The sequence below is a fragment of the Eptatretus burgeri genome, chromosome 1 (assembly GCF_056783735.1).
Source record: "Eptatretus burgeri isolate ZD-2024b chromosome 1, Ebu_testis_v1, whole genome shotgun sequence".
Lineage (NCBI taxonomy): Eukaryota > Metazoa > Chordata > Myxini > Myxiniformes > Myxinidae > Eptatretus > Eptatretus burgeri.
Window position 1 is genome coordinate 129,925,968 of NC_140961.1, and position 27,129 is coordinate 129,953,096.

Sequence of the window (27,129 nt, forward strand, 5' to 3'; positions counted from 1 at the left end):
ATAAATAATTCAAACAAAATAAATTTAACATATCAAATAGGGAGGATAATAGAGTAAAATATTTGTATGTTTTCAAGGAGAAAGCATATTTGTAGCTGAATGATTAGTACAAACACAGTAACGTTACAACAATGTTTAGTTATAATGGCAAATGTGAAAGAAATCGCTCGAAGAAATCGTTTGAACCAAAAACAACAGAACACCGCTGCAAACCCAAGAGGATACTGATGAATGTAGTGTAGTATTTTTAAAAAAAAAATAAAGCATCAAAGAAGTTTCATAAAAGAAAGTATTCTTTTCGGTAGAGTCTTAGGTCCAGGGTCCGGTGCAGTTTCTCCAAAGATGTAATTCAACAGGAAGACCTGGTGATGGGAATAAAGTACAATAATACAGGCATTGAGTTGTCTACGGTCATGGCAGATGAAAAAAAAAACTTCAATTTTTAAAAATCACAATTTTACATGACAGTAAAATCGAGTAAAATACTGTTTATATGGAGAGGCTAAAATGTGAAGTTTCATATGATGAACTACAATGGCACTCAGTGGAGTGCAAATCTTCGTCGGGATTAACAGTTTATGTTTTGTATCCCACCGATAGGCCGGATCTGCATCCTTCGTGTTGTCAGCTACCCAACTCATCCACCAAGTTACGTCCGAATCCTTCCACAACCGTTTGAGATACCGTGTTGTATATCGTTTTTGCCTATATCTTTGAATGGTGAAGAATCACTTTAGAAATTCTCGTATGTGTATCCGGATCTTGACCAAAATCGAATTGTTTCATCCTAATCACAAAAGCAACCCGTCCACCGTTGTGGCAAACTGTTGGTTTTTCCCTGACCATCTGCCAAGGTCTGTGACAATATGGAGCTGAAGGAGGAGTGAAAGGCAATCCATTCCTCTGAAACTGATCCAATGTCGATGGTGACAAAAGCTGCTCTTCATATGCGTACTGACATCAGAGACCACGATGTGACGGAGGAATGGCCTCCTCAACCATCGCAACTCACTGCGGAATCAGCAAACCTACCTGCTGCAGTTAAACTTTCATGTTGAAAGGCAGATAACCTCGATCGGTCAAGATATAATTTATGCAGTCTTGGATGGAAAATGGCATCCATCAAAACATGTCTGACTGCCACTTGGAGTGAAGTGTCTCACCGGAAATGCTGAGCTGATCCAAATTCTCAATAGAATGGGACACTGTGTTTTGTACTCGATGACGGAGCAGATAGAGACAGCTCTTTGTATGCAGAAGTGAGGATCTCTAACCATCCAAAGTGTCATTCCACCGACTGATCTTATTATCAAGCTGATCAAGTAAATACCACAGAAAATTTTTGCTTTATATTTTGAGTGTATGTCTTGAGTGACAACCTACGATGTAAGTGTCTTCTATGTGTAATCTAAAGTGTACAAATCACGTATCAAAAAAATGAGGTATTTATTTACCCCAGTTCCCGGAGAAACATTGGTACAAATACATTTCATTTCTTTACAAGAATGTGTTGTACCATTTTCAATCATATGGCATCACCATTTTTAAAAATACCATTGATATTTTTAATTTTAGAAAATGATTTTCGATAAACACGTTTTACCTCAAAAACAGGCCTTTTCACATCAAGTCCATGTGTTCAAATGATTGTGATGTATTTGTAGTATTTTGACGGCAGACGGTAGTATTTTCACATCAAATCCCTCATATACTCGACGGCAGAGTATTGCGTGCCAGTATGTTCGGCGAGTGCCCATACGAAGGCCATCGACGTTCAGTTAAACGCCACAATGAGAACAGTGTCTGGAACCCTCATGCCAACAAAGACTGAGTGGCTTCCTATCCTCAGCAATATTGCTCCGCCAGCCATCCGTAGGGATGTGCTATCATCCGGATACTTCAGCCGCATTTTGGCTGCTGAAATTCCAGTCCAGTCAGTGCCTTCTCACTGAACATCCACACTGTCACCTCAAGTCCTGAAAACCACCATGGAAGCGTGCCAAACTCCTAACTGGAGCCCATCAAAGGGAAGCAGACTTGTGGAGGGCCAGCTTGTTGGCTGTTACAGCTCCTAATAAATATATTGTACATGATCCAACCATTTCTCTACCCGGTTTCACACTCCCACGTTGGCAATGGACAGCCCTTAACAGACTCCGCACTGGACGGGGCCTTTGTGGTAGTACCCTCCACCGATGGAGGATGAGGCCGGATGCATTCTGTGACTGCAGAGGAGTTCAGATGATGGAGCGCATCACCTCGCATTGTCCCTTGAGGAAGTTATTGGGAGGACATTTAGCTCTCCAGCAACTCACCCCTGAGGCACCTACATGGCTGCAGAACCTGGACATTAAACTTTAGCACAATCCATATTGGCCATAAGCAAGAAGAAAAAGAAGAAGAGGAAAGTTACTTTTTAGAACGCATTAGAATTACCCTTTAGAACCCCTTAGAATTACCTTTTAGAACCCTTAGAATTACCCTTTAAAACCCTTAGAATTACCCTTTAAAACCCTCAGAATGACCCTTTAGAACCCATAATGATTAAACACGGTGTGTTAGAAAGATTCCTCTTCTTCATTTTTGTTGAACGGACGGCTGAAAAGATGGACAGACGGAAGGACATAGCCAAATATTGAAGTGGCTGAACCACTTAACAATTATGTAAAAGTTAAAGCAATTCAAACCTCCAGTAAAATTTTAATTTTTTTCACTTGGACAAAAAAAAAAAACTTTAACCCGTCTGTATATGCAACAGACCGTTGCCTTGATCACTCCTGGAAATTAACTTTTTCTTTCCCGTTAAGAAATATATAACCTCCAATTTCTGAGCTCTTTCAACCAGTGCAAGGACAAAAAAAACAAGGACAAGAAAAGCTTCCTTTTCTTTCATTTTTTTAACATCGTGTTTTTATTTTACCACGAGCTTCTGCTAGTACTCATTCATGTACGTAAGTACCAATTCTAAGTGAAGAAAACGATCAAAGTACATCTGTTATTATTCCACCTAGTCACATTCTTTCTCACCAAAAGCAATCTCCTCCGAGCTTTTCTTTTGATGGCAGTGTCAGTGATCAGTTTTGAGAAGCATGAAAGCAAGGAGTAAAGGGCAGCATATGTGGTTCGTCAAGACTGAGCAAAGGCTTTGTTTAGAGTAACTTGTCCCTCATCACGACACGCCACTCCACTCCACTCACCCTCCCCTTTAAAAGGCTTGTGGGGGGGGGGAGTATTGTTTGCCCCTTCAAAGAGCACTCTTTCTTGATCTCTGCATACTATTGAGAACTTCATTAAAGCTAATTTGGAGTTGGAAAGATTTTTGAATGAGAACTATAAAGGGATTAAAAGACTAGATGCCAAAAGGAATTCGAACAGCAAGGAAGTTTGCGGTACAATCAAGTCAGAACCATTTGTTCAACTTCTCTCAGGATATCACCGTCAGTAACACATTGCAAGGAATTGTGGGAGACATCAGGAGAGAAGGCTGTCATATTCCTTTTTCGGAGCAAATGCAAGTTCAGTGAAGGACTGTGGCCTACGTGCTGTGGCCTTCAGGCAGGATTCCAAGATCTCCTAGAGCAATTCATATGGATTTAAGTCAAGGCTCTGGCATGGCAATTGCAGAATTCCAACGTTGATGTCCACAACAGATGCAGCAGTATGGCGAGGTGACCATTATGGCGGTATAAACAAGGCTTCTAATTACAGTATTGCAGAAAATCTGGTCAGGCAGCATTCTCCAAAATGTGAAAACACACCTTCATAAAGCACTTGCTGCTTTGCAGTGTAAAGATATCCACAGGCTAATTTCATGTTTGAGTGTGCTGTCCCGACAGATTTTCATCGAGTGCAGAACCAAAATGAATTTTATAGCTATGATCATAATTGTTGGTATTGCTGTCTTTTGCGAGTTTAATTTGTCTTTTCAGTGCATGATGAAACATTTGAAGTGCAAGAATAAAGCTGAAAAAAAACAAAGGGTTCAACGTACATGAGATGTGAAAAAAAGAAAAATGAGATGACCAACACTTACCCATCCACCCTGCTTGGAGATCCAAGGCGCAATGTAAAAAAGGATCGCCTCCTGCACCCACATCATGAGTGTAGGGATGAAGTCCATCAGTCCACCGGTGAACACCTGCAGAGAGTGAAATTAAATCGTGAGTCCAAGATGTCAAAGATGAAAATCATGAAGGGAAAGGATGGGGGCAAGAAAATAACTACGTCACTTGCATTACAGTGCAAGAGACAGAATTATTGAGAGGGTATTAATATTGCACAGTCGTTTGCAAAAGAAAATCAAGTTCTTAAAACGTTGCTTGGAGGCATGCGGCCCCATCCCGGCCCCAAGGCACGCGGCCCTCTGTCCCGGCTCGGAGGCGTGTGGTCCCCTGTCCCGGCCCGGAGGCGTGTGGTCCCCTGTCCCGGCTCGGAGGCGTGTGGTCCCCTGTCCCGGCCCGGAGGCGTGTGGTCCCCTGTCCCGGCCCGGAGGCATGTGGTCCCCTGTCCCGGCCCGGAGGCGTGTGGTCCCCTGTCCCGGCCCAGAAGCGCACGGCCCCCAGTTTGTGGAGTAAGCTGCCATCTATTCCGTTCAATTAAAAAATAAAAATTATCATATCTGGAATCAGATCTTCACCAAAATCGAATCAATTTATCCTTGCCACACATTCAACCAACCTGTCCAAGAAGTTTCCTCCAAATAAGTCAATAACTTTTTGAGATATCGTGCTATTTATCGTTTTTGGCCCCATCTTTCAATGGTGAAGAATCATTTTAAAAATCTGGATCCGGATGTTCATCAAAATGTAATAAATTCCTCCTTGTCACACACCCAACCTGTCCACCAAATTTCGTCTGAATCCGTCCATAAATTTTTGAAATATCCTATTCAGAGACAAACAGACAGACAGAAAAAAAAGAAAAGAAAAGACAGTGGTGAAAACACAACCTCCATCCACTTTCGGTGGTGGAGGTAAACAAGCAAACTGCTGAAAAGAAACACGATTGTAGTTTTTCAGAACACGAATGTGGTATGCATGAGCATGAGTTCACTTACCCTCATTATCAGTTTATATGCAAAGTAGAAGAGTGTTGCTACACAACCCCAACTCATTCCTCTCAAGAAAACTTGTTTGACGACAGTCATGAACAACTTGTAACTCATACGCAAAGGAATTTGATTGATCTCCCTGCAGTGAGTACACAATAATATCAGCCAAATCAATTCCTCTCAAGTGTTTTTATAATCATCATCATCATCATCATTTCCATTCATTCTCATCAATCCGTGGAATACTTTCTTCAAATAATATCAACAGATTATTTATTACCAAATATAACTTTAGGATTCCTCAAGCTCTGAAAGTAGTGTACGGGACTCATACATTGAGAAACGGCACTCGTCGGAGTGCATACCTCCACCAGATTGGACAGTTTACGTTTTGTATCCCAATGATTGGCCGGATGTGCATCCTGATCTTAACCAAAATCGAACTGGCATGTTCTTGTCACCTACCCAACTCATCCACCAAGTTTTGTCATAATGCACCTTCAACTTTTTGAAATATTGAGCTATACCTGTACGTCGTATCTTTTCATCCTTGTCACACACTCAACCTGTACACCAAGTTTCGTCTGAAACCGTCCATAGCTTTTTGAGATATCCTGCTCACAGACAAGCAAATGGACAGGGGTGAAAACATAACCTTTATGCACCTTCGGTGGTGAAGATAATAAACCAGAACGGCACTCGGTGGAGAGCATACCTCTACCAGGCTGAATAGTTCACGTTTTGTATCCCACTGACAGGCAGGATATGCATTCGGATCTTAACCAAAATCGAATCGGCTTGTTCTTGTCACTGATACAACTCATCCACCTAGTTGTGTCATTACCCTTCCATAACCATTGAAATATCATGCCATATGTCGTTCTTGGCTACATCTCACTACGAAGAATCTCTTAACCCTTTGAACCCTGAGCTCCTTGGACTTTCCGCTCCCCCACCCTGGGCTCCCTCGAGAAAAATACAGCCACTGGGGTATATGGATGTTTGAATCGTGGCTGTTAAAATGGCCGCCAGGGTACATGGGGTTAAAAAAATATAGTATCCAGATCTGGATCCGCATCTTCACCAACATCTAATCATTTTGTCCTTATAACACACCCAACCTGTCCACCAAATTTCGTCCAAATCCCTCCACAACTATACTGGAACAAATCAATTCGGTAAAACTTCCCATCTAATAATAGTGTGGACTGTGCTAGATCCCCCCTATTAGTGGACACCCCTATCCCCCTCCCCCCCCATTTACCTTACAAACACCCACCAAATGCACCAATGGCAGGTTGGACAGGTGGGGTGGTGGTTGTCACTGTGGCAGGAGGGCACAACCAAGTGATCAGCACAGATCATTGTTTTGTGAAGCGAGGCTTGGTTGGTGGTAGAACCGGGTTGAAGCAGCGGATGTTGGATGTAGCGTCGTGGTTGCTACAGGGAACAAGGCGCTAGTGTTGTCCTGAGCAGGCGAGGTGGTCGTGGCTGGTAGCGAGGCATAGCAAGGTGGATGAAGTGGTCGTGTCTTCGTGGTGAAGCGGAGCTGTCTAGCCCATTGCAAGCAGGCATCTGAATAGCAAGTGAGTGCTGGAATGGCGATGTTGAATGGTGTATTGTAGATGATAAGGAATAAAGTGTTTGTATTTGAAGCAGTTGGGGTGTTTATTTCTGGTAGCGAAATAATTATAGCGAAATGGGAAGCTGGGTTGTGGATCGTGCGATGGTGGAGCAGAGTGACAGTTGGAGTTTGGTGGGAATAGATTTGAATGTGGCACTTCAGAGAAAGTGAAGAACTGATACATAGAAGACGTGAAAGAGGGGAAACCTACCTAATCCCACACAACGCATATTTCCCGGCCCACTAGGCACAAGGGAGGACCCTACCTGGGACATATAATAATAAAATAACGAACTCAGGAACCACTGTATGTTGTGTGCCATTGCTTTTGGGTCTCGGTTCCCAGAACCATCACAATACACAACAAGAGAGAGAACTGCTTTGCAGTGCATGTCCCCAACCGATGTGATATTTTCTAATTCCGAAAAGGGCATAACTCTGTGAAAAAGTGATGAAACGCCCTGAAACTCCAACTTGTTCTGTAACTTGTCATCATAAAGCCATGTACCAAGTTTCAGTTGAATATGTTAAAGGGTATGGAAAAAAGTCTGAAAAACCACAGGTGGGACGGATGGACAGACGGATGGAGAGCAAACCCATCGTCCTCTCCGGTGAAACCAGTAGTGGACTACAAAGAGTGCAATTGTAATACAGTAGCAGAAATGTAAAATTGTTACATACAGTGGCCTGCAAAAGTACTGTTAACATCCCCTACCAATAATGCCACATTTAGATGAATTATGAATTATTTAGAAACAATTTTTTTTCAAATGAACCTTTTTATTCATAACTGACGACATCAAACTAAACATTGTTATAGTTGAAGGACATTACATGTCAGGAATAGCTGCAAAAAACATGTACAAATCAAAATTCACTGGTTGTAAAAGTATTTAACCCCTAAGGTCAGTACTTGGTGGAAGAACCTTTTTCAGCAATGGCTGCTATGAGTCTTTGTGGGAAGGTCTCTACCAGCTTTGTACAGTGAGATGGTGAAATGTTTGCCCAATCTTCACGTGAAAGTTGCTCTGGTTCTGTCAAGTTTGATGGGGATCATCAATGGACTGCAATCTTCAAGTCTCGCCATAAATGTTAAATTGGGTTCAAGTCGGGACTTTGACTGGGCCACTCAAGAACATTTTTTTCTTCTTCTTCAGCCACTCCAGTGTGGTTTTAGCTTTATGCTTCGGATCATTGTCCTGCTGAAATGTGAATCTCCAACCCAGTTTCAGATTCATGGCTGATTCAAGCAGGTTTTCATCAAGGATTCTCCTGTAGTTTGCACCTTCCATTGTCCCATTTATCCTGACGAGCTTGTCTGTCTCTGCTGATGAAAAGCAGCCCCATAACATGATGCTGCCAGCACCATACATAACAGTGAGGATGGTGCTGATTGGGTGATGTGCAGTGTTAGGAGTGCGCCAGATGTAACGCTTTGAATTTAGACTACAAAGTTTAATTTTTGTCTCGTCTGAACACAAAACTTTTCTCCACATGCCTGCGGTGTCATCAAGATGCTTTTTCACAAACTCCATATGAACTTTTAGATGTGTCTTTATCAGTAATGGCTTCTTTCTTGCCAATTGGCCATGGAGGCCAGCTTTGTGAACAGAACAAGATATTGTTGATTGATGAACACTGACCCCCATCTCCAACATAATAGAGCCTTTTGGATCTTTCAAAATCATTTTTGGATTTACAGTGACATCCCGAACCAGTTTCCTCCTTGTCCGACTGCTGAGTTTGGATGGATGACCTGATCTGGGTGGAGTCTGGGTGATATGGTACATCTTCCACTACTTATTGATGGATTTCACTGCACTCAAAGGGATAATGAGTAACTTTGATATCTTCTTATAACCCTCTCCTGAAAGGTGCTTCTCCACCATTGAACGATGTCTGACTTTTTGGGAAAAATCCTTGGTCTTCATGTTTGCCTTGTTGGTTGACGATGTGAGTTGCATGTTAAAACTCCTTAGATTAGTGGGGGAGCTTAATTTTAAAGTTAAACCACTGATTACATGTAGGTGAAACCAATTACACTTATTTTGTTACCTTTCAAACAAATAATTTACTCCTGAAGTGGTTTAGGGTTAATTAGGCAAAGGGTTTGAGCTCTTATGTAACTGAGAATCATCTAATTTTTCTCTGTTAATCTAACTTATTCACATTTATTGGCATTTTTTAGCTTTGTCACTTTGGAGTAGTTTGTGAAGACTCTAAATATTAATTTTAATTTGAAAGCATCATGAAATAAGCTCAGGTAGCATCAAAATGTGAAAACTTTGGACGGGGGTGAACACTTTTGCAGGCCACTGTATACATAATTTTACATATATTGTACAAATACATGTAAATGTGTTCATATATAATTGTTGAAATACAAAATTAACGTTCTATTGAAAGGTTAAAATGTTAAAAAAAAAAAAACACTCAAAGTTGGGTTAAACATGTTTAATTTGGCGTAGTTATTTCCTTCATGAATGTCTCAGCATAAGGTAAAGTAATTAAATGTGATATTAGATATGCATCACATACACAGAGATGCCAACTTTTGGAAATCAGAATTAGGGAGGATTTGCAACCGACACCAAATAATGTGCGCGAAGCGCACATCTCGAGCGCGGAGCGCTCGACCCTTGTGGCGGGGTCCAGGGCCCGCCTTAGGGCCCTGGAAGCTCTGGGGTTCTAGACGCTCTCTAGTGCCCTCTGAGCCCTATTTTGGAGCATTTAACATGTTAAGAATTCCCACTTTTTGAACAAAAAAAGGGGAAAATTGTGCACTTTTTAATGTTACATGTATGTTAATATTAGTAAGTTAGGGGACAATCAAAGATTAACAAAAAGCACAAAAGAAGCAATATTTTTCTTACCTTACTGGCTGGTACTACTGCTGCTTACTTTTTCCATGGCAGCTTTGCTGAGTGACAGCTGTGTGGCTCTTTTAGCCCTTCTGATTATGTCTTTGCTGTATTCTCTCTGGTAGCAAGGGGTGCTATGAGCTAGTTTTTCAATTAAGAGAGCTTCCAGGGTTTTGACACTCAAATTGGGACGAAATTCAGTATGATTCTTCCGTACAAGACTGAGTGCCCGCTCACATGATGCGTTCGAATGAGGAATGACCAAGATTCCCTTCATCACTTTGCTCAAATTAGGATACTTCTTGGCACCAGTGCAGGGATCTGTGAGCTGTGAAATCCGATGCCACTGCTCATCCAATCTCACTGTCTCAGTAGCAATTGTAGCTATGGAGGCGTCTGCCTGGTAGTGAGCGAATTCACTCTCAAGACTGTCTATGTCACTATCACCGCCACTGAACAGACAGGGGAATTTCTTGATGAAAAACTCCACACAGTCAAACCCCACTTCTTGGTGTAGCTTAACATCCAGCACCTGAGCATGTTTGGCTAATTCATCATCTAGCGGCCAGGTTTTGAAGATGTAATTGCAGGCTTTCACATAATATGAGCGAACTGCACTGAAGAAACCTTGGATGTCTGACTCACTCAGAGTGAAGGTGGATTTCTTGAGACTCCTTTGTTCCCTTATATACAGTTTGAAATCGTTCCCAATCATGAGGTCCTCATCATTCTTCTGATGATTTCTGTCAGAGAAGGGTACATTTACCAGAGCAACCGATGACACCGATGGTTTCAAAAACCGTACGAAGATATCTTTCAGAAGACCATTCAATTCTCCGTGCAGGAGATGAATACAGGGTTCGTCTCTTTGGAGCAGAAGATTCCCCTTCTCAAAAAGCTTGTTAGCATATCGAAGGAAGAAACAATAGAGTTTTGTTTGTGGAGACAAGAACATCCTGTTGACACGTTTTTCTCTAGATTCCTGCACAGTGTTTGAGGAAGATGCGCTTTTAGTTGTAGAACTCGTAGTACACTTAGCCGCAGGGCGATCACACTTGCGTTTACTGCCAGCAGAAGAGGTCAGACTCATAGTACCAGATCCAATTTAACGTTTGAGGAGAGAGCTTGAGGTAGGTGCAGCCAAGGAAGAAGACCTCTGATTCGAAGGTTTTGCTGAGCTTCTATCAAGTGATTTGGCAAAAGCAGAACTTAACTTGGGTCCTTCTTTGCCTGTAGATGGGACTATCACAGTCTTTCTCGACTCTGAAGGGATCTGCTTTGTAGATGAACGTGATGAAGGGCCGGTGATGCTACCTGCTCTCAGCATTGGTTTTGGTGCTGTCCCTGCTGTCTTCTTCGCAGCAGATACTGCAGTGGTAGTGGTGAATGCTGCTCCACTAGTGCTTGATCCTGCAGTGCCAGTACTGGCAGTAGATACAGTGCCGTCCTTCTTGCTCGTTGTTAGAGTCTTGGCTACAGTTGGTTGCATTTTTCTTCGTACTTCTTCTTTGAAGAAGAGGCGAAGTGGCTCCCACTGTTCAATCAGCCTGTCTAGGCACTGACCAAGGGACAGCCACCTTGTTGCGACATGCTTCAGAATCTTGTGTGTCGGGGCATCACAGAGTTCTTGCAGTACTTTCACTCCTTTGACGCGTTTACTACTTTTGTCCAAGTAGTAGTAAATATCGATGAGAAAGTCATCTAATTCAATGGGTAAGGCCTGATCCGCCTTCTTGGCCGTATTGTGCATCATATGGCAAGGGCATCCCATGATGTAGCACTCTGGATTTTGTTTGTGGATATAAGCAGCGACTCCTTTGTGCTTGCCCACCATGACAGAGGCATTATCAGCACAAAAGGAAACACAATTTCCCCACGGAATTTTCCTGTCACTGAACTCATGATCAAGCAGTTTGAAAATGTTTTCTCCAGTGGAATCTTGTTTGCACGCAGGCAAACTTAGCAAACCTTGCTTCACAATCCCAGCACTGTTGTCATAGTACGAAATCAGGACAGGATATAGCTGGGCCTCACCACTGTCATTGCTACCATCTGTAGCTAGGCTAAATGGAGCTAGTCTAGCAATATCGGCAATAGATGAAGCAGTAACATTTGACAACTCACCAATTATTGCTGAAGTTTTTGTTCTTGCACATCCATACTTTGAAGCAACTTTTGAATCTGGAAACATCTTTTGAAATAGAGGTCCAGCATGATCTGAGACTGATATGGGCAAGTTATGTTCCACAATAAATCCACTAAAGAGAAGTTCCGCTCGGGTAACATCCTCTTCCTCGCTTGTCCCTTGTTTGGTGAAATAATTCAGAAGTGTACCGGTACTCGTGCTCGAAGATCTCTCCTTTGCAATGTCTGTGTGCCGTTTGCTTCCAACGTGCTTCCGAATATCATCGCGACCTCCGTGCTCAACTGAAATATCAACGCTGCATACTGTACAATACGCATGATGAATTCCTCTTTCAGACTTTCGAATACACGGGTATTGGAGACTGTATTCGGTCTTGTACTTCTGAGACCATTTCTTGGTCTTCGTAAGCTTCTTTTCTGCCATTTCGTAATCAACATCGAGGGCTTGAAGCATCGGTAACTTCGAAGTCGATGTTCCACAGCTGCAGCGCGACTCGTAGAACTCTAGGGGCTGTTAAACACCGCACGGTGGTCGCGACCGCCGGGCTGGTACGGGGCCCAGCTGCATGCAGTGAGCGTATCGCATGCATATACACTGTGCATACATACCGCATGCACTGTATTGCACACATACCGCATGCACTAAATCTCAGTGCATGATCGCATAAGCGAGATCCAGACCCAATGTTTCGCTGCTCCTCATTTGAATTTGCAATTTTTTACGTACAATTTGGTAGCAGCGAACGTTATGGAGTTACCACATGCTATACGTAGCAGACGATGCTTTTCATTCAATTCTCATACGAGTACATTCTGATTAGTGAACAGTGCAAAAATATCAAAATTTCGGGAGGATAAGGATAGTGATCGTAAGGGCGGGAGTTTGGGTGAATTTTCGGAAGCCTCCCGATGAAATCGGGAGGGTTGGCATCTGTGCATACATATAAGTTGGACACTGTCAACCTTCCCTGTTGTGTTTATATAAAATGATCAACCCTTTTGACCTCATGTATACTGTTCTGCCCTCTGTAATCAGTTTTAACTGTGTCTTTTCCATGTTCTGGTTGGCCTTGATGCGCAAGGTTCGTTGGGGAATTTCGTCGAACAGCCTGAGCTGGGCCGTGGACCTGAGCCATCCCGTGAGTGAGAGGCAACAAGGGGGTCACTCTACCCACTGGGCCAATGGTGAGTGAGAGGGGAGAGGCATAAAGTGTCATTGGTGATGTGCGTGGTGGAGCTAATAAAAGGCTAGGGTGAGGAGACACGGAGAGGAGATTCTGGGAGATGCCGAACCGAAGGCTGCCCTGGACCAGAGCTTCCAAGAACAAAGCCATGCTTCACACAGCCGAGCCACACCTCACGCAGCCAGTCACGCCTCTTTCTCCCTCTCCTCCACGGTGGCCTGGTGCTGTCCGGAGTGACCAGAACTTTCCCGCCTGCAGAAATTGCTGGGTTTGCCTAACAATTTATTTCAGTCCTGTCAATTCCCTCCATCTCTCTATCCGGTCTATCGTGTGTGACGCCTTAAGGCATAAATACTGAAGGCATCCCGTTCGTTCATTTGTTTGTTTGTTTGTGGGCACATATGATCGGTGAGTGGGTTAAGGGGATTGGTCAATTATTTATTACATATGCATTGTTCCTTCTGTTCCATCCCCTTGACCATTTATTCAGTGTTAATAAACCTGACTTGGTCTCAGATGAATTCTGACTCTGGTGGCTGCTTCATTTGGTGGTTGTAAAGACCCATTGAGGGACAATTGGCCAATCGGTGACATTGCAGTCTCAACAATACACGACCACATCACGTGGCTTAGATTGCTCAGCCTAAATTAGATTCAGTCAGGTGACGCCTGTCGGCGTAACGCTTAACTGATTCAACGGTCCCACAGGTACGGTATCGGGGGTGAAAAGGCCATAATTCAGTCTAGGACCACCGACACAATCAATCGTTGCGGTCGCTTTGACGCAAACCGCCGGACTCAAACCGGGCAACCGGGAACAGATCGACAGCTGTAACAATATTATAAAAAAGTGATTGTAGTATTTGTTGCTTCACATGGAATAAATAGATTCTGAATGTAATGTTTGATCAATGTCTCAAGTTATCAATAATTATTAATATTCTTACATGTACAAGGGAATGTGTGTGACATCACAGAGACACACAAAGAGAGACACACACACACACTTGATGAGTTGGAGAGTGGTGTAGAACTGCATCTGTACAGGATATAAAATTGCATCTATACAAAACACCTGCATCTGCACAAAAGAAGCATCACTCATTTGTTTTCTAATTATGATCTTTATTCAGTAGTGATATCTCAATGTGGAGGTCATGAGGATGTCTTAATATTTTAAAGAAGAAGACTTTATGAGAACAAAAACTCTTTTCTTAATAAAGGATATTCATACTGTGCTGATGGTTGGTTCGTGACTGTATAGAAACTCAGGATCATACTCACTGCTGTAGCATCTCATCAGCATCCAGCTTCTGTGCTGCAGCAAATAATTTATCAACGATTCTCGTGATGGTCTCATTACTCTCTTCAGACTTGCCACCCAGGTCCTGAAGGGTGGGCTGCTTCTCAATGCCGTTGAATGATGCTTGCTGCAAAATGAACCTACAAAGTGGAGGAAAGCAGATTTGGCTCAGCTATCCATGGCTTCCATCAAGTATAACCAACTCTGACCAGCATTAACCAATAAATAATAACAATACCATTTATTTTGCGACACAAGGCATGCAGGGCTTCCGAGGCAGTTTCATTGGCAAGGAACACAGTCCTGGATGGGTCACCACTCCGACGCAGGTTACCCCGAATGGTTATTACCCCAGTAAGCTGGTACTCATTTGGCCGACCTCAGAAGGACGACAGGCTGAGTCAACCCTACCTGGTGTTAATTCCATGGCCTGACAGGGGCTTCAACTCAAGACCCTAGGAACTTAAGCCAACCACCTTAACCGTGAAGCCAACACCAGGCCTAGCAGTGGTTAATGTATCACAATCAGTGAGTGCCAGTGAGCAAAACTGAGATTTTGCATTGATCACAATCTTGTACCACTTCTGTCAGGTGTTTAATGTGCAGTCTTTCGTGAGAGGATTTTAATATTTGAGTGATGAGAAATGCACATTTTACTTGATCCTTATCAAAAGCTCCTTTTAACTGCAATTCCTGGTATAAAAGTACTCTACCTGATAAGTCAGGCCTTGGTGTTGTATATTTATCATAGAAAGCACCCTTCAGAAAGTGATACATAACGTATAAGAAAATGTATAGAACAGAGTGGTCATATTGAACATTTGGTTGAAGTAGTGAAACTTGAGGATTGTACAAATATTTCACATGAAAAACTAAAGAGTTCAGAGAACACCTTACCCTGTGCAGTCTTGAGAAAAAAATGACATGTGAAGGTTCTGCAAGCGGAAAATTTGATTGCTCGAGATAACGTAAAATTTCGTAATGCTGTTTTGGGAATGCTCCTTAGGGGTTAATAAAACTTCTTAGTATAGTTCAGTTATCTCCTTAATATTTGTTTACATTAAGCATAGCATAATTAATTGTGAGGTTAGATATGCATCACGATAACGAGTAGAGAGTTGCTTGTTTTCTCTGCCCTACTGTTGTTCTATCCCCCACATTGAACCACTGGCTGTGTTTTTTTATGTTCATTCTTCGATATGTTTGAATGTTCTCCTTACAAAGTGCACACAAGAGCCTTGCAGCACAAGACATTGCATTGTGTGTCGAATCTGCATGGTGAAATCCCGAAATTAGCTTCACCACGGGAGGCTTATCGTCTGATCTCGTAAAATTGACAGTTAAGCGGCAACTCTCGCGGAGAGACGTTAACACCTGAGAGCTTTGCAGAGATCAGCAGGAGAGAGAGATTTGAGGAGATCAGACAAGTATGCAGAGCTTTTAATGCAGGAGTGTGGAAAGCTGAAAATGCCTGAGATTGCTAGAGCAAAGAGCTTTTGAGAATGCTGCGACAGAGCAGAGTTTTCATGTGGACTTAGCTGGCGGAAGCAGTCATTGCAACAACCCATGGGACAGGCCACGGCTGTAACAATATTTTGTCCAAGTACTACAAAAAAAAGGTGTTAGAAGGCCAAGAAGGCAATTTGTGTTCTACAGTTTTCAAGTATATAATTCAATGGAAATTAAATTAAGATTTTAAAGGTTGAAGAAAAAAAATATATTTTTTCGCAAGTTTACTGCCATTGATGCAGCGGCTTTCACACCACCTTATCTAACACGTTACACATTAGTTCTTCATACCTGTTTGTGTTCTTTATGATGTCCTTAAAAACCGTGGGTTTCCTGTTTGGAATGATTTTCAATTTTGTTTGACTGCCAAATAGGCAGACAGAGTAAAAAATCTCACTCCTCTCTGCAAATGCACAATAAGGTCGAGATTCCGTACAATTTTCCGCACTCCTAAACTTCAGGCAGGTTCCTGTTCCAATTCACGTTGAAAATATAAAATTCTATTTAATTAAGTTATTCCTTGATCATAAACTGATGTTTGTAGACAGACAGACAGACAGACAGACAGACAGACAGACAGACAGACAGACAGACAGACAGAAAAAGTGAAACAATAGCTTAACCCCGCTTTTCGCTTCGCATGGGCAAGGTAATCACTTCATATGTGTGACTGGTGTCGAGTTATGATTTTTTTTGTTATTTACCTTTTTTATGACCCACGTTGTACAATTTATGGACGGTCCCAAACGTAATAAATGTATGGATTTCAAAATCAAATGCCAGCGAGCAGCACGTACAAGATCCATTAAAATCCATTCTGCCACGCAGTTCTGAAATTGTGTTTAAAAATGCCTCAGATGGTAGGTAAACTGACAGGGTGGACATTTACCTGCGCAACATTGTTCCAGCATGTTGGCTGATCCATTCTCCCACAGAGTCTGTCAGGAGGGCAAAAGAACAGGTAATGGAAAACAGTGAGTGGAGATTGCCACTGAAAGCTGCCATTCACACATAAGCATATATGTATTGTCAAAACAAAGCCCGAGTTTAAACACAGAAAACCACCCAGCCAGGTGATACACTGCAAGAGTTGATTGGGAAAAGACGTGCACAATTCACAGGTGACACACTCACTCGGATAAGTGCAGAAACAAAATAGAAAGGAACACATTCATGATGGACTGGGCAGACTTTAAGTAGCTTGGTTACTGCTGATGTGACTAGCTATTGTCCAAGCAAAATTTTTTATCTTGTTTACTTTAAACAGATACTCTGAACCATAACCAATTCATCTTGTACTTTTTGATCTACTACATCACAGCCCTTGCCCATTTCATATATACATGGCTTGTAAGGAGCCAAATGTGATAATTCCATGAAACATCACTTATTTTCTGGAAATTAAACAGAGCTATTGCTCAGTTATTGGGATGGCTCAAGAGATGCCACAAGTTGAGGAAGTTCAGGTTACACAGTAAAATAATTCTATTGTTGTTACAAAAAACATGTTACCCATGCAGTATGGTTACATAGCAGGCAAGTCACCCATGCAGTATGGTCACATAGCAGGCAAGTCACCCATGCAGTATGGTCACATCGCAGGCAAGTCACATAGCAGGCAAGTCACCTATGCAGTATGGTCACATTGCAGGCAAGTCACCCATGCAGTATGGTCACATCGCAGGCAAGTCACCATTGCAGTATGGTCACATTGCAGGCAAGTCACCCATGCAATATGGTCACATAACAGGCAAGTCACCCATGCAGTATGGTCACATAGCAGGCAAGTCACCCATGCAGTATAGTCACATAGCAGGCAAGTCACCCATGCAGTATGGTCACATAGCAGGCAAGTCACCCATGCAGTATGGTCACATTGCAGGCAAGTCACCCATGCAGTATGGTCACATAGCAGGCAAGTCTCCCATGCAGTATGGTCACATAGCAGGCAAGTCACCCATGCAGTATGGTCACATAGCAGGCAAGTCACCCATGCAGTATGGTCACATAGCAGGCAAGTCACACATGCAGTATGGTCACATAGCAGGCAAGTCACCCATGCAGTATGGTTACATAGCAGGCAAGTCACCCATGCAGTATGGTCACATAGCAGGCAAGTCACCTATGCAGTATGGTCACATTGCAGGCAAGTCACCCATGCAGCATGGTCACATAGCAGGCAAGTCTCCCATGCAGTATGGTCACATAGCAGGCAATTCATCCATGCAGTATGGTCACATAGCAGGCAAGTCACCCATGCAGTATGGTCACATAGCAGGCAAGTCACCCATGCAGTATGGTCACATAGCAGGCAAGTCACCCATGCAGTATGGTTACATAGCAGGCGAGTCACCCATGCAGTATGGTCACATAGCAGGCAAGTCACACATGCAGTATGGTCACATTGCAGGCAAGTCACCCATGCAGTATGGTCACATAGCAGGCAAGTCTCCCATGCAGTATGGTCACATAGCAGGCAAGTCACCCATGCAGTATGGTCACATAGCAGGCAAGTCACCCATGCAGTATGGTCACATTGCAGGCAAGTCACCCATGCAGTATGGTCACATAGCAGGCAAGTCACCCATGCAGTATGGTTACATAGCAGGCAAGTCACCCATGCAGTATGGTTACATAGCAGGCAAGTCACCCATGCAGTATGGTCACATAGCAGGCAAGTCACCCATGCAGTATGGTCACATAGCAGGCAAGTCACCCATGCAGTATGGTTACATAGCAGGCAAGTCACCCATGCAGTATGGTCACATAGCAGGCAAGTCACCCATGCAGTATGGTCACATAGCAGGCAAGTCTCCCATGCAGTATGGTCACATAGCAGGCAAGTCACCCATGCAGTATGGTCACATAGCAGGCAAGTCACCCATGCAGTATGGTCACATAGCAGGCAAGTCACCCATGCAGTATGGTCACATAGCAGGCAAGTCACCCATGCAGTATGGTCACATAGCAGGCAAGTCACCCATGCAGTATGGTCACATAGCAGGCAAGTCACCCATGCAGTATGGTTACATAGCAGGCAAGTCACCCATGCAGTATGGTCACATAGCAGGCAAGTCACCCATGCAGTATGGTCACATAGCAGGCAAGTCTCCCATGCAGTATGGTCACATAGCAGGCAAGTCACCCATGCAGTATGGTCACATAGCAGGCAAGTCACCCATGCAGTATGGTCACATAGCAGGCAAGTCACCCATGCAGTATGGTCACATAGCAGGCAAGTCACCCATGCAGTATGGTCACATAGCAGGCAAGTCACCCATGCAGTATGGTCACATAGCAGGCAAGTCACCCATGCAGTATGGTTACATAGCAGGCAAGTCACCCATGCAGTATGGTCACATAGCAGGCAAGTCACCCATGCAGTATGGTCACATAGCAGGCAAGTCTCCCATGCAGTATGGTCACATAGCAGGCAAGTCACCCATGCAGTATGGTCACATAGCAGGCAAGTCACCCATGCAGTATGGTCACATAGCAGGCAAGTCACCCATGCAGTATGGTCACATAGCAGGCAAGTCATCCATGCAGTATGGTTACATAGCAGGCATGTCACCCATGCAGTATGGTCACATAGCAGGCAAATCACCCATGCAGTATGGTCACATAGCAGGCAAGTCACCCATGCAGTATGGTTACATAGCAGGCAAGTCACCCATGCAGTATGGTTATATAGCAGGCAAGTCACCCATGCAGTATGGTCACATAGCAGGCAAGTCACCCATGCAGTATGGTCACTTCCAGCCATGCATTGCTGTCACGGTCATGGATATTTCAGCTGGAGGACTATTTCACCAGTTGTACGGTATATAGGTACTGCAATCATTCAGCAGAAAGTTCCATAACGAGTGGTATGATTGTTTCTGGAAAGCCGGTCCACCAGGTAGGAGGGTCATTCCACGGAGAGGTGCTGAAAGTAGTATGGTCATTGAGCCGAAAGGTCCACGAAGCATGTCGCAGAAAGGTTCACCAAGCAGAACGGAATGTTAGAAGAGAGATCTACCAAGCAGTAGTCATGTCAATGGAGCGTGTCCGTGTGACGTCACCACGTTTTCGATCCTTCATCTCAGAGTGGTATCCGGACATCACCATACAGCATCAATGTTACCCTCGCCGAAGGAGAGGGCATTGCGTTTGGGTCTGTCTGTCTGTCAGTCTGTTTGTCCACACAGAACTTTTGTGTTTTTCTCTACAACCGCTTATTGGATTGAGACGAAATTTTCACCATAGGTCCAACTACTCATGTAGATTGCTTTAATGATAATTATGATGTGAAAGATCACGTGGTGTGGCAGCCATGTTGGAAAAAACGGGAAAAAACGTTGGACCTCTGTATCTCTGAAACCACACAAAGGACAAAAATTGAAACTTGGCACATTGCAAACTCATGGGGAACTAGAAGGGCACTCGGTAGAGCGCGTACCTCCGCCACGTAATGCCTGATCCATGAGAACATATCGGGCCCAATACATTTTTGAAATATCATGCTATACAGGACTATATTGGTTTCGCCCTCTCAATGGTGAAGAATCACTTTTAAAATTCTAGTCGTCGGATCCGGTTCCGGATCTTCACCAAAATCTAATTAGTTCGTCCTTGTCACACACCGAAAATAACCACAACTTTTTAAGATATCCCGTACACAAACAAACAACAAACAAACAGACAGAAAGGGGTGAAAACGTAAACACCTCCACCTTCGTTGGCCGAGGTAATAAGTGTGATTTTTTTTTTGACATCATAGATGCCTTCGTTATGACGTCATAATTGCATATGTAGAACACTACATCTGATCAGTATGAAATTTTTGATCAGTATGATCAGGGATAAAATGGTCCACAGAAAAAAAAAATTGATGACATCATTGGTCATGTGATTTGGCAGCCTCATTGTTTTTTGTTTTTTTGTTTTTTTTAAAGCTTCAAAAATCTTCTCTGAAGTGGCTGAACAGATCGAGGCGAAACTTTACACGTATGACCGCCTATCCATGAGGAACAAATGGTCCACACATATGATGTCATCGGTCTCATGGTTTGGCAGCCATATTGGATTTATCCAAAAACCTTCAAAACTTCTCCAGAACGGCTGGACAGATTGAGGGGAAACTTCACACAAATGTTCCCCAAGGCATGCGTGTACAAGTTTGGTAAGGAATAATTGATAGGTCACATGGTTTGGCAGCCATATTTGATTGACAAAAAATATTAAATAATTTCTCTGGAACTGCTTAATTGATCGACGTTAAACTTCACAACTATGATCTAGTAGTGATGGGGAATACATGTTATAAATTTCAACTTGATCGGACGCATGGTCTGGCAGTCAGAATTATATAATTTTTTGATATGGGTTCTTTTTGGGTTTTATTTATTTATTTATTTATTTCAATAAGGCTCACTTGGTTGTGCCTGGATGGGGTTGAGGGTAGGGCAGTATCAGCTGAAAGGTGAATCCTATCCAGGTTCCTCCTGATGACTTCATCTTTGTTTACTGCTTGTTTGGGTTCCTTCTGATTACTCTAATACAGGACTTGTACCTATTTGGTCTTCCATTTTATTTGAATTGAATTGATTCTCCTTAAATCCCATTCTAAATTAATTAATCCTTTAATCCCATTCAGTTGATATTCTCCCAGTAGTGCCAAAATGCCACGTGGGCATGGAAAGGGGACAATGCCAGGAAGGGCAACCCCTCACGTTCATAGGGAGCAGGTAGGCTCGGAGACAGCCTCAGGGCCCGAGGGTGCCGTAGTTAGAGTCCGGCAGGAGGGAAATCCCTGCCAAGTGAGCCACGCTGCCCAGCCATGAAATTGTGCAAGGGCACGAGTGAAAATTTGAGGGCTGGGCCCAAATTTATAACGGGACACCAACACGGGCGACGGGAATCATGGTTTCTAGAACCAATAGTTTAATAGCCAATAGCCATGCCTCGTTGCCTGCCTTTTGCTTTGACCCCATACCTGCTGCCAGAGACTCCAGTCGAGCCACAAAATGATTGACTGTGCAATGACTTTTGCCTTTTTCTTCACAGATCACAGGTCCTGGGCCATGGTTAGTGTAAATATTAGTTAAAATTGTAAGTAAGTTCTTAACCCACGTGTGTGTCTGTCTTAGCGCCGGCAATTTAGTTAAGTTGTCAGTGAGAGTCTGTTAGTTTAGTTACGTAGTGCACTAGGTTATTTATTTTTGGGACACGTATAAAAATGTCGCACTCAGGGATCCGTAGGTAAATCGTACTAGGGGAGAACTTACACATGCTGGTCACACGAAAATTCAACGACTCAGGACGAGTCTGTAAAAAGGGGAGGGGTAGTGTTACGAATCTGGTCGGCATGAGCACTCAACATTCAGGTTCCCATAGCTCAGTTATTTCATTAAGTAAATGTAAATAGATAGCTCCCTTTCCCCTATGTCTAATGTGAATTAAGTCTACGTGTGCTACGGGTTATTTTATAGTAAGGATTTTTACACCACCAACAACAACGGCATCCTCCCTGGCTTCCTTCCGCAATCGGCCTTTCAGACGCGCATACGTGCCGAACGCCTGTGGGTGGAGTTCCATTGGCAACCGACGCATTGGCTCCGCTCCAGGGTTGAGCAAGACGTGTTGCCTTCAGCCAATGGGCAAAGTGCGAGCGATGTACGCCGCGTTCCAGCCAATGCGGAGGCATGTCACCCGAATAAGGAGGAATGCCTCTCAGGGGGGACGGGCTGCGAGGATGCTCGCCATGCCCCCTGGACGAATCACGAACGGAGAGCGGATCGCCTGAGACGAACCTGCCAATCTGTAGGCGAGTTGCGTCGGGGGGGTTAAGAGAAGTGTGGGTGTGTGCCAAGAGGTCCGTCTTTTTCCCTTGAACCTGTCCCGCAGAGGATCGCCCGCCTGCGAGTCTGTCCCGCCGGGAATTGCTTGCCTGTCTTGGCTGCTGGCACTCGCTGTCTCGTCGCGTGCCGGAGGAGCATGCTTGAGCCCGACGCTGCCCTCCATACATGGTGCTTGCAGCGGCATCGAGTTGCGGGTTCGAGTCCCGCCGAGCCGGATCGTCAAGGGCCGCACGAGGCGGGAAAGTCCAAGCTGGCTTCTTACCTCCAGCTCCCCTTCCCTCCGAGCTGGGGGTATTAATAAAGACCCGACGGGGTCCATTTCTTTTCGGGGGGTTGTGTCTGGTGCGGGGCCAGTCCTTTAAGTAGCACCTGTATAAGTGCTTGTGTATAAATTTCCATTTCTTTTATATTCGGATAACTCTGCCCTAACGTGCTCCCCTCATCCCCCGATTATTGTAAATAAATCCCCTCTTGTTGAATGTCCCAGCTCGTCCTTGTCCTTTCTATCATTGGTTTGCCGCGCTGCGAACGGGAATTAGGAGGCCTCATTGTTGCCGTAATCGTGCAATTGGCCAGCAGGTTTCTGGTACTCTCCGCTCAGGTTATGACTCGGATCCAACTCGGTAACGGCCCGGATCGCGCAGATCCTGCCGAGGGTGAATTTCCCCGGTAGTTTGACGACGTGGGTAATTAGGTATATTGAAATTGGCAATTGACCCTACCCAAAGTGGTCGACCTCTTGGCTATCTTCGGTCCGATAAGGGACCCGTGACCGTTTGGAATAATCTGAAAGGTACGACCTAAATTCCGGGTGTCCGGTGGAGCCGACTCTACTGCTCCCCCTAGCGGTCGTATCGCCACCGAGACCCGGCTCCACAACAATATTACATTCATAGACTTCCAACATGCAACAATGTATAGATTCATTTGCTTCACTTCGACTTATGAGGAGCATTCAAGAGATTCACAATGAGATTCTCACAGTAATCCAAGGAGCCTGGTGTTGGCGCAGTGGTTAGGGCAGCGGCTTGGGATCCAAGAGGTCCTGAGTTCAAGCCCCGTTGGGCCACTGAATTAATACACCAGGGGGTTGACTCAGCCTGTCATCCTTCCGAGGTCGGTGAAATAAGTACCAGTATACTGGGCCGGTGTATACCCCGGTTAAAATAGGTGTACCTTATCCCTGTGTCGTAAGAGGCGACCAGGGTTGTGTCAGGAAGGGCATCCGGTGTAAAACATGTGCCAAATCACTATGCGGATCATACGGATGATCCGCTGTGGCGACCCCGAACGGGAGCAGCGAAAGAAGAAGAAGATTCTCACAGTAATCCAAGAAACGGTGTGTGTGTGTGTGTGTGTGTGTGTGTGTGTGTGTGTGTGTGTGTGTGTGTGTGTGTGTGTGTGTGTGTCAGTTGATATGTGTGTGTCAGTTGATATGTGTGTGTGTCAGCTGATATGTGTGTGTGTCAGTGAGTGTGTGTCAATGAGTGCATGTCATTGTGTGTGTGTGTGTAAGTGAGTGTATCACTGAGTGTGTGTGCATGTGTAAATGAGTGTATTACTGAGTGTGTGTGTGTGTGTATGTGTGTGTATGTGTATAAGTGAGTGTATTACTGAGTGTGTGTGCGTGTGTAAGTGAGTGTATTACTGAGTGTGTGTGCGTGTGTATGTAAGTGAATGTATTACTGAGTGTGGTGCGTGTGCGGGTGTGAGTGTATTACTGAGTGTGTGTGCGTGTGTAAGTGAGTGTACTACTGAGTGTGTGTGCAAATGAGTGTATTACTGAGTGTGTGCGTGTGTAAGTGAGTGTATTACTGAGTATGTGTGCGTGTATTACTGAGTGTGTGTGCGTGTGTGTGTGTGTGTGTGTGTGTGTGTGTGTGTGTGTGTGAGTGAGTGTATTACTGAGTGTGCGTGTATAAGTGAGTGTATTACTGTGTGTGTGTGTGTGTGTGTGTAAGTGAGTGTATTACTGAGTGTGTGTGTGTGTGTAAGTGAGTGTATTACTGAGTGTGTGTGTGTATAAGTGAGTGTATTACTGAGTGTGTGCATGTGTAAGTGAGTGTATTACTGAGTGTGTGTGTGTGTGTGTGTGTGTGTGTGTGTGTGTGTGTGTGTGTGTGTGTGTGTGTGTGTGTGTGTGTGTATCACGTCACTCAATAAATAAATAATACAGACCCTTTGGTGGGCCGTCCCGGTGTCGTCCGTGGATCCGTCGTGGTTGAGTGGTGTTGTGTCCATCAGGTCTATGCGCACTCCCATCACCAGTATCTCCACATTGTCCTCCTGACAGGTCCAAATGAGCTTTCTTGGCGCGTTCCGTATTTAACACCTCACTTGTCATTTCATCGGAATTTCTTTTCCTTCCCTGCACTTTTTTGAAAGTCCCAGTAAAATTCACAAGACGATACATTATTGTATCGTGTGTCCGTGAGTAATCCTCACACGGAATGAACCGTCACTCAGTCCCTCACTCACTCACACCCAGTCCCTCACTCACTCACACCCAGTCCCTCACTCACTCACACCCAGTCCCTCACGCACTCACACTCAGTCCCTCACGCACTCACACTCAGTCCCTCACTCACTCACACTCAGTCCCTCACTCACTCACACTCAGTCCCTCACGCACTCACACTCAGTGCCTCACGCACTCACACTCAGTCCCTCACGCACTCACACTCAGTCCCTCACGAACTCACACTCAGTCCTTCACGAACTCACACTCAGTCCCTCACGAACTCACACTCAGTCCCTCACGCACTCACACGCCGAAGGAGTTGATGCATTTGGTTCAGCCCACGAGAAATCCCCTCTTCACCATGGCAACGGCAGAAACACTACCGCCAACTACACCGCGGCAAAGGCAACTCGACTAAAACGCACCGGACAAGTTGCACGATTAAACTAATGCTTGGCTTTATCTCTTTAAAAAACAAGGACAAATGTGTCCAAGAGCCGCGTCCTCAAGGTAACAACAAGAACAACAACAACAACAACAACTTCCGATATTTCGTCACGTGCCTTGATGGAGCCAATAGCGAGACCCGTCATGGAGGCTCCTCGTTCATGACGAGAAAATCGTGTATTTACGAAATTCCAATACATTAAATGGAATAATCTTTAAATAGTAACGTGAACTTTTCGAAACTTTAAAGCAAATGTCCGAATATATTTAAAAGTTCATGATAGACGCTCTTTGCTCAGTATTTAAGGAGATCCGGATCCTGTATATAAAAGAGCCGAGTCCTAAACGTTTTAGAAGAAGAAGAAGAAGAAGAAGAAGAAGAAGAAGAAGAGGAGGAGGAGGAGGAGGAGGAGGAGGAGGAGGAGGAAGAAGAAGGAGAAGAGGAGGAGGAGGAGGAGGAGGAAGAGGAAGAGGAAGAAGAAGAAGAAGAAGAAGAAGAAGAAGAAGAAGAAGAAGAAGAAGAAGAAGAAGAAGAAGAAGAAGAAGAAGAAGATCATCTTCCGCGAGTCGCGGCTAAAATTAATAATGGATCTACGATGGTGTGGGCAACGGCCTCGGCTCCATTGATGGTGGACCGTGTGAGCCCTGCAGAAACCTGAGAGAGGGAAAAAGCATGGAAGGAGTCGAGGGTGCAAGATTAGAAGCGAGGTGGGTGGTACAAGACGGAGAGACCACCATCCCACTGACCCATCGATGGTGAAATGATAGACCCAGAGACTCAGCTTCAGTGTGGGAGATTACAATGACCTTGAAGGTCTTGGTTTCCATGGCATCAATTTGAGCAAGATGTAAGACGGGGGAGCCAGCCCAGAGTTGAGAGCAGTACTCCATCAAGCTGCGGATGAAGGCCTTGTAAGTGGATAGGAGTTCAGGTGTGCCAAGGACTTTGTATGATGGAGATGCCCAGTCGGTTGCTGGCTTTGGAGGCCAACATTGATGATGTAGTTTGTTGAAGAGAGATCATGGATGATCGTGAGAACCAGGAGTTTAAATGACTGAACCTCCTTAAGAGGATTGTTAAGAAGGTAGATGTGATTTTTGTCACGATTGAAAGACATATTCCAAGTGTTTGACCAACTTGTGATTTTTTTTCAAGGTTTGAAGAGAGGGAAGAAGCTGCAGCCTGCCTGTCTGAAGGATGAGGGATTTCACAGCACAGAGTGGAGTCATCAGCAAAACAGGGGAATTTCCAGAGAGTTCGAGAGATCATTGATGAAGATCAGGAATAGGACTGGGCCCAGAACGCTGCCTTGGGGCACTCCAGTCTTGACAGGGAGAGGAGATGAAAGGATTCTGTTGTGTGCCACACTTTGGCTACGGGTATAGAGGAAGTCAGTAAGCCATGTGTGGAGTTACTCTTGAATCCCATAGGTACACCTTGGTTGCCATTGATTAGCTGAGTAATTAGACAAAGAGATGGCCCCAGGCCCAGGAGTCCTGCGATTTCGTATGCAATTAGCAACGGAAAAACATGTCCCCAAATCAAATGCGGTATGCCCATATCTACAATAAGGTTATGCTTCCATAAATAACAGCAGAGCTTGAAAAGGACCCATATCTTGCAAGCACAAAATTTATAGGTGCAACTCATTAATTCCTGGGAATCCAAACACCCTAATATTGACTTATACAAAAATGTGTAT

General features: G+C 44.3%; 1 protein-coding gene across 2 annotated transcripts; it reads right to left on the minus strand.

Moving 5' to 3' along the window:
* Positions 1–253: 253 nt before the first annotated feature.
* On the minus strand, positions 254–25,492 carry LOC147035413 (apoptosis regulator BAX-like). Of its 2 annotated transcripts, none has more exons than XM_085897961.1 (6): positions 25,287–25,492; positions 16,566–16,614; positions 14,149–14,307; positions 5,057–5,189; positions 4,034–4,138; positions 254–362 (listed from the first exon to the last, which is right to left on the minus strand). In XM_085897961.1, exons 2-6 carry the CDS (start codon positions 16,574–16,576, stop codon positions 267–269), a joined length of 504 nt encoding a protein of 167 aa, XP_085754087.1. In that variant the 5' UTR covers positions 16,577–16,614; positions 25,287–25,492; the 3' UTR covers positions 254–266. The 2 variants fall into 2 exon arrangements, with proteins under 2 accessions (XP_085754087.1, XP_085754078.1); XM_085897952.1 differs by having other exon boundaries at positions 24,697–25,485.
* Positions 25,493–27,129: the final 1,637 nt, after the last annotated feature.

Bases quoted from the DNA above. Each gene is read 5' to 3' on its own strand.
- LOC147035413 (XM_085897952.1), bottom strand. From the start codon at position 24,931: ATGTATCGTCTTGTGAATTTTACTGGGACTTTCAAAAAAGTGCAGGGA. The intron at 14,308-16,565 runs GTAAATGTCCAC...TCCACTTTGTAG, and splicing joins GCTGGAACAATGTTGCGCAG to GTTCATTTTGCAGCAAGCAT. The intron at 363-4,033 runs GTAAGTGTTGGT...TCCCATCACCAG, and splicing joins TCTCCAAGCAGGGTGGATGG to GTCTTCCTGTTGAATTACAT.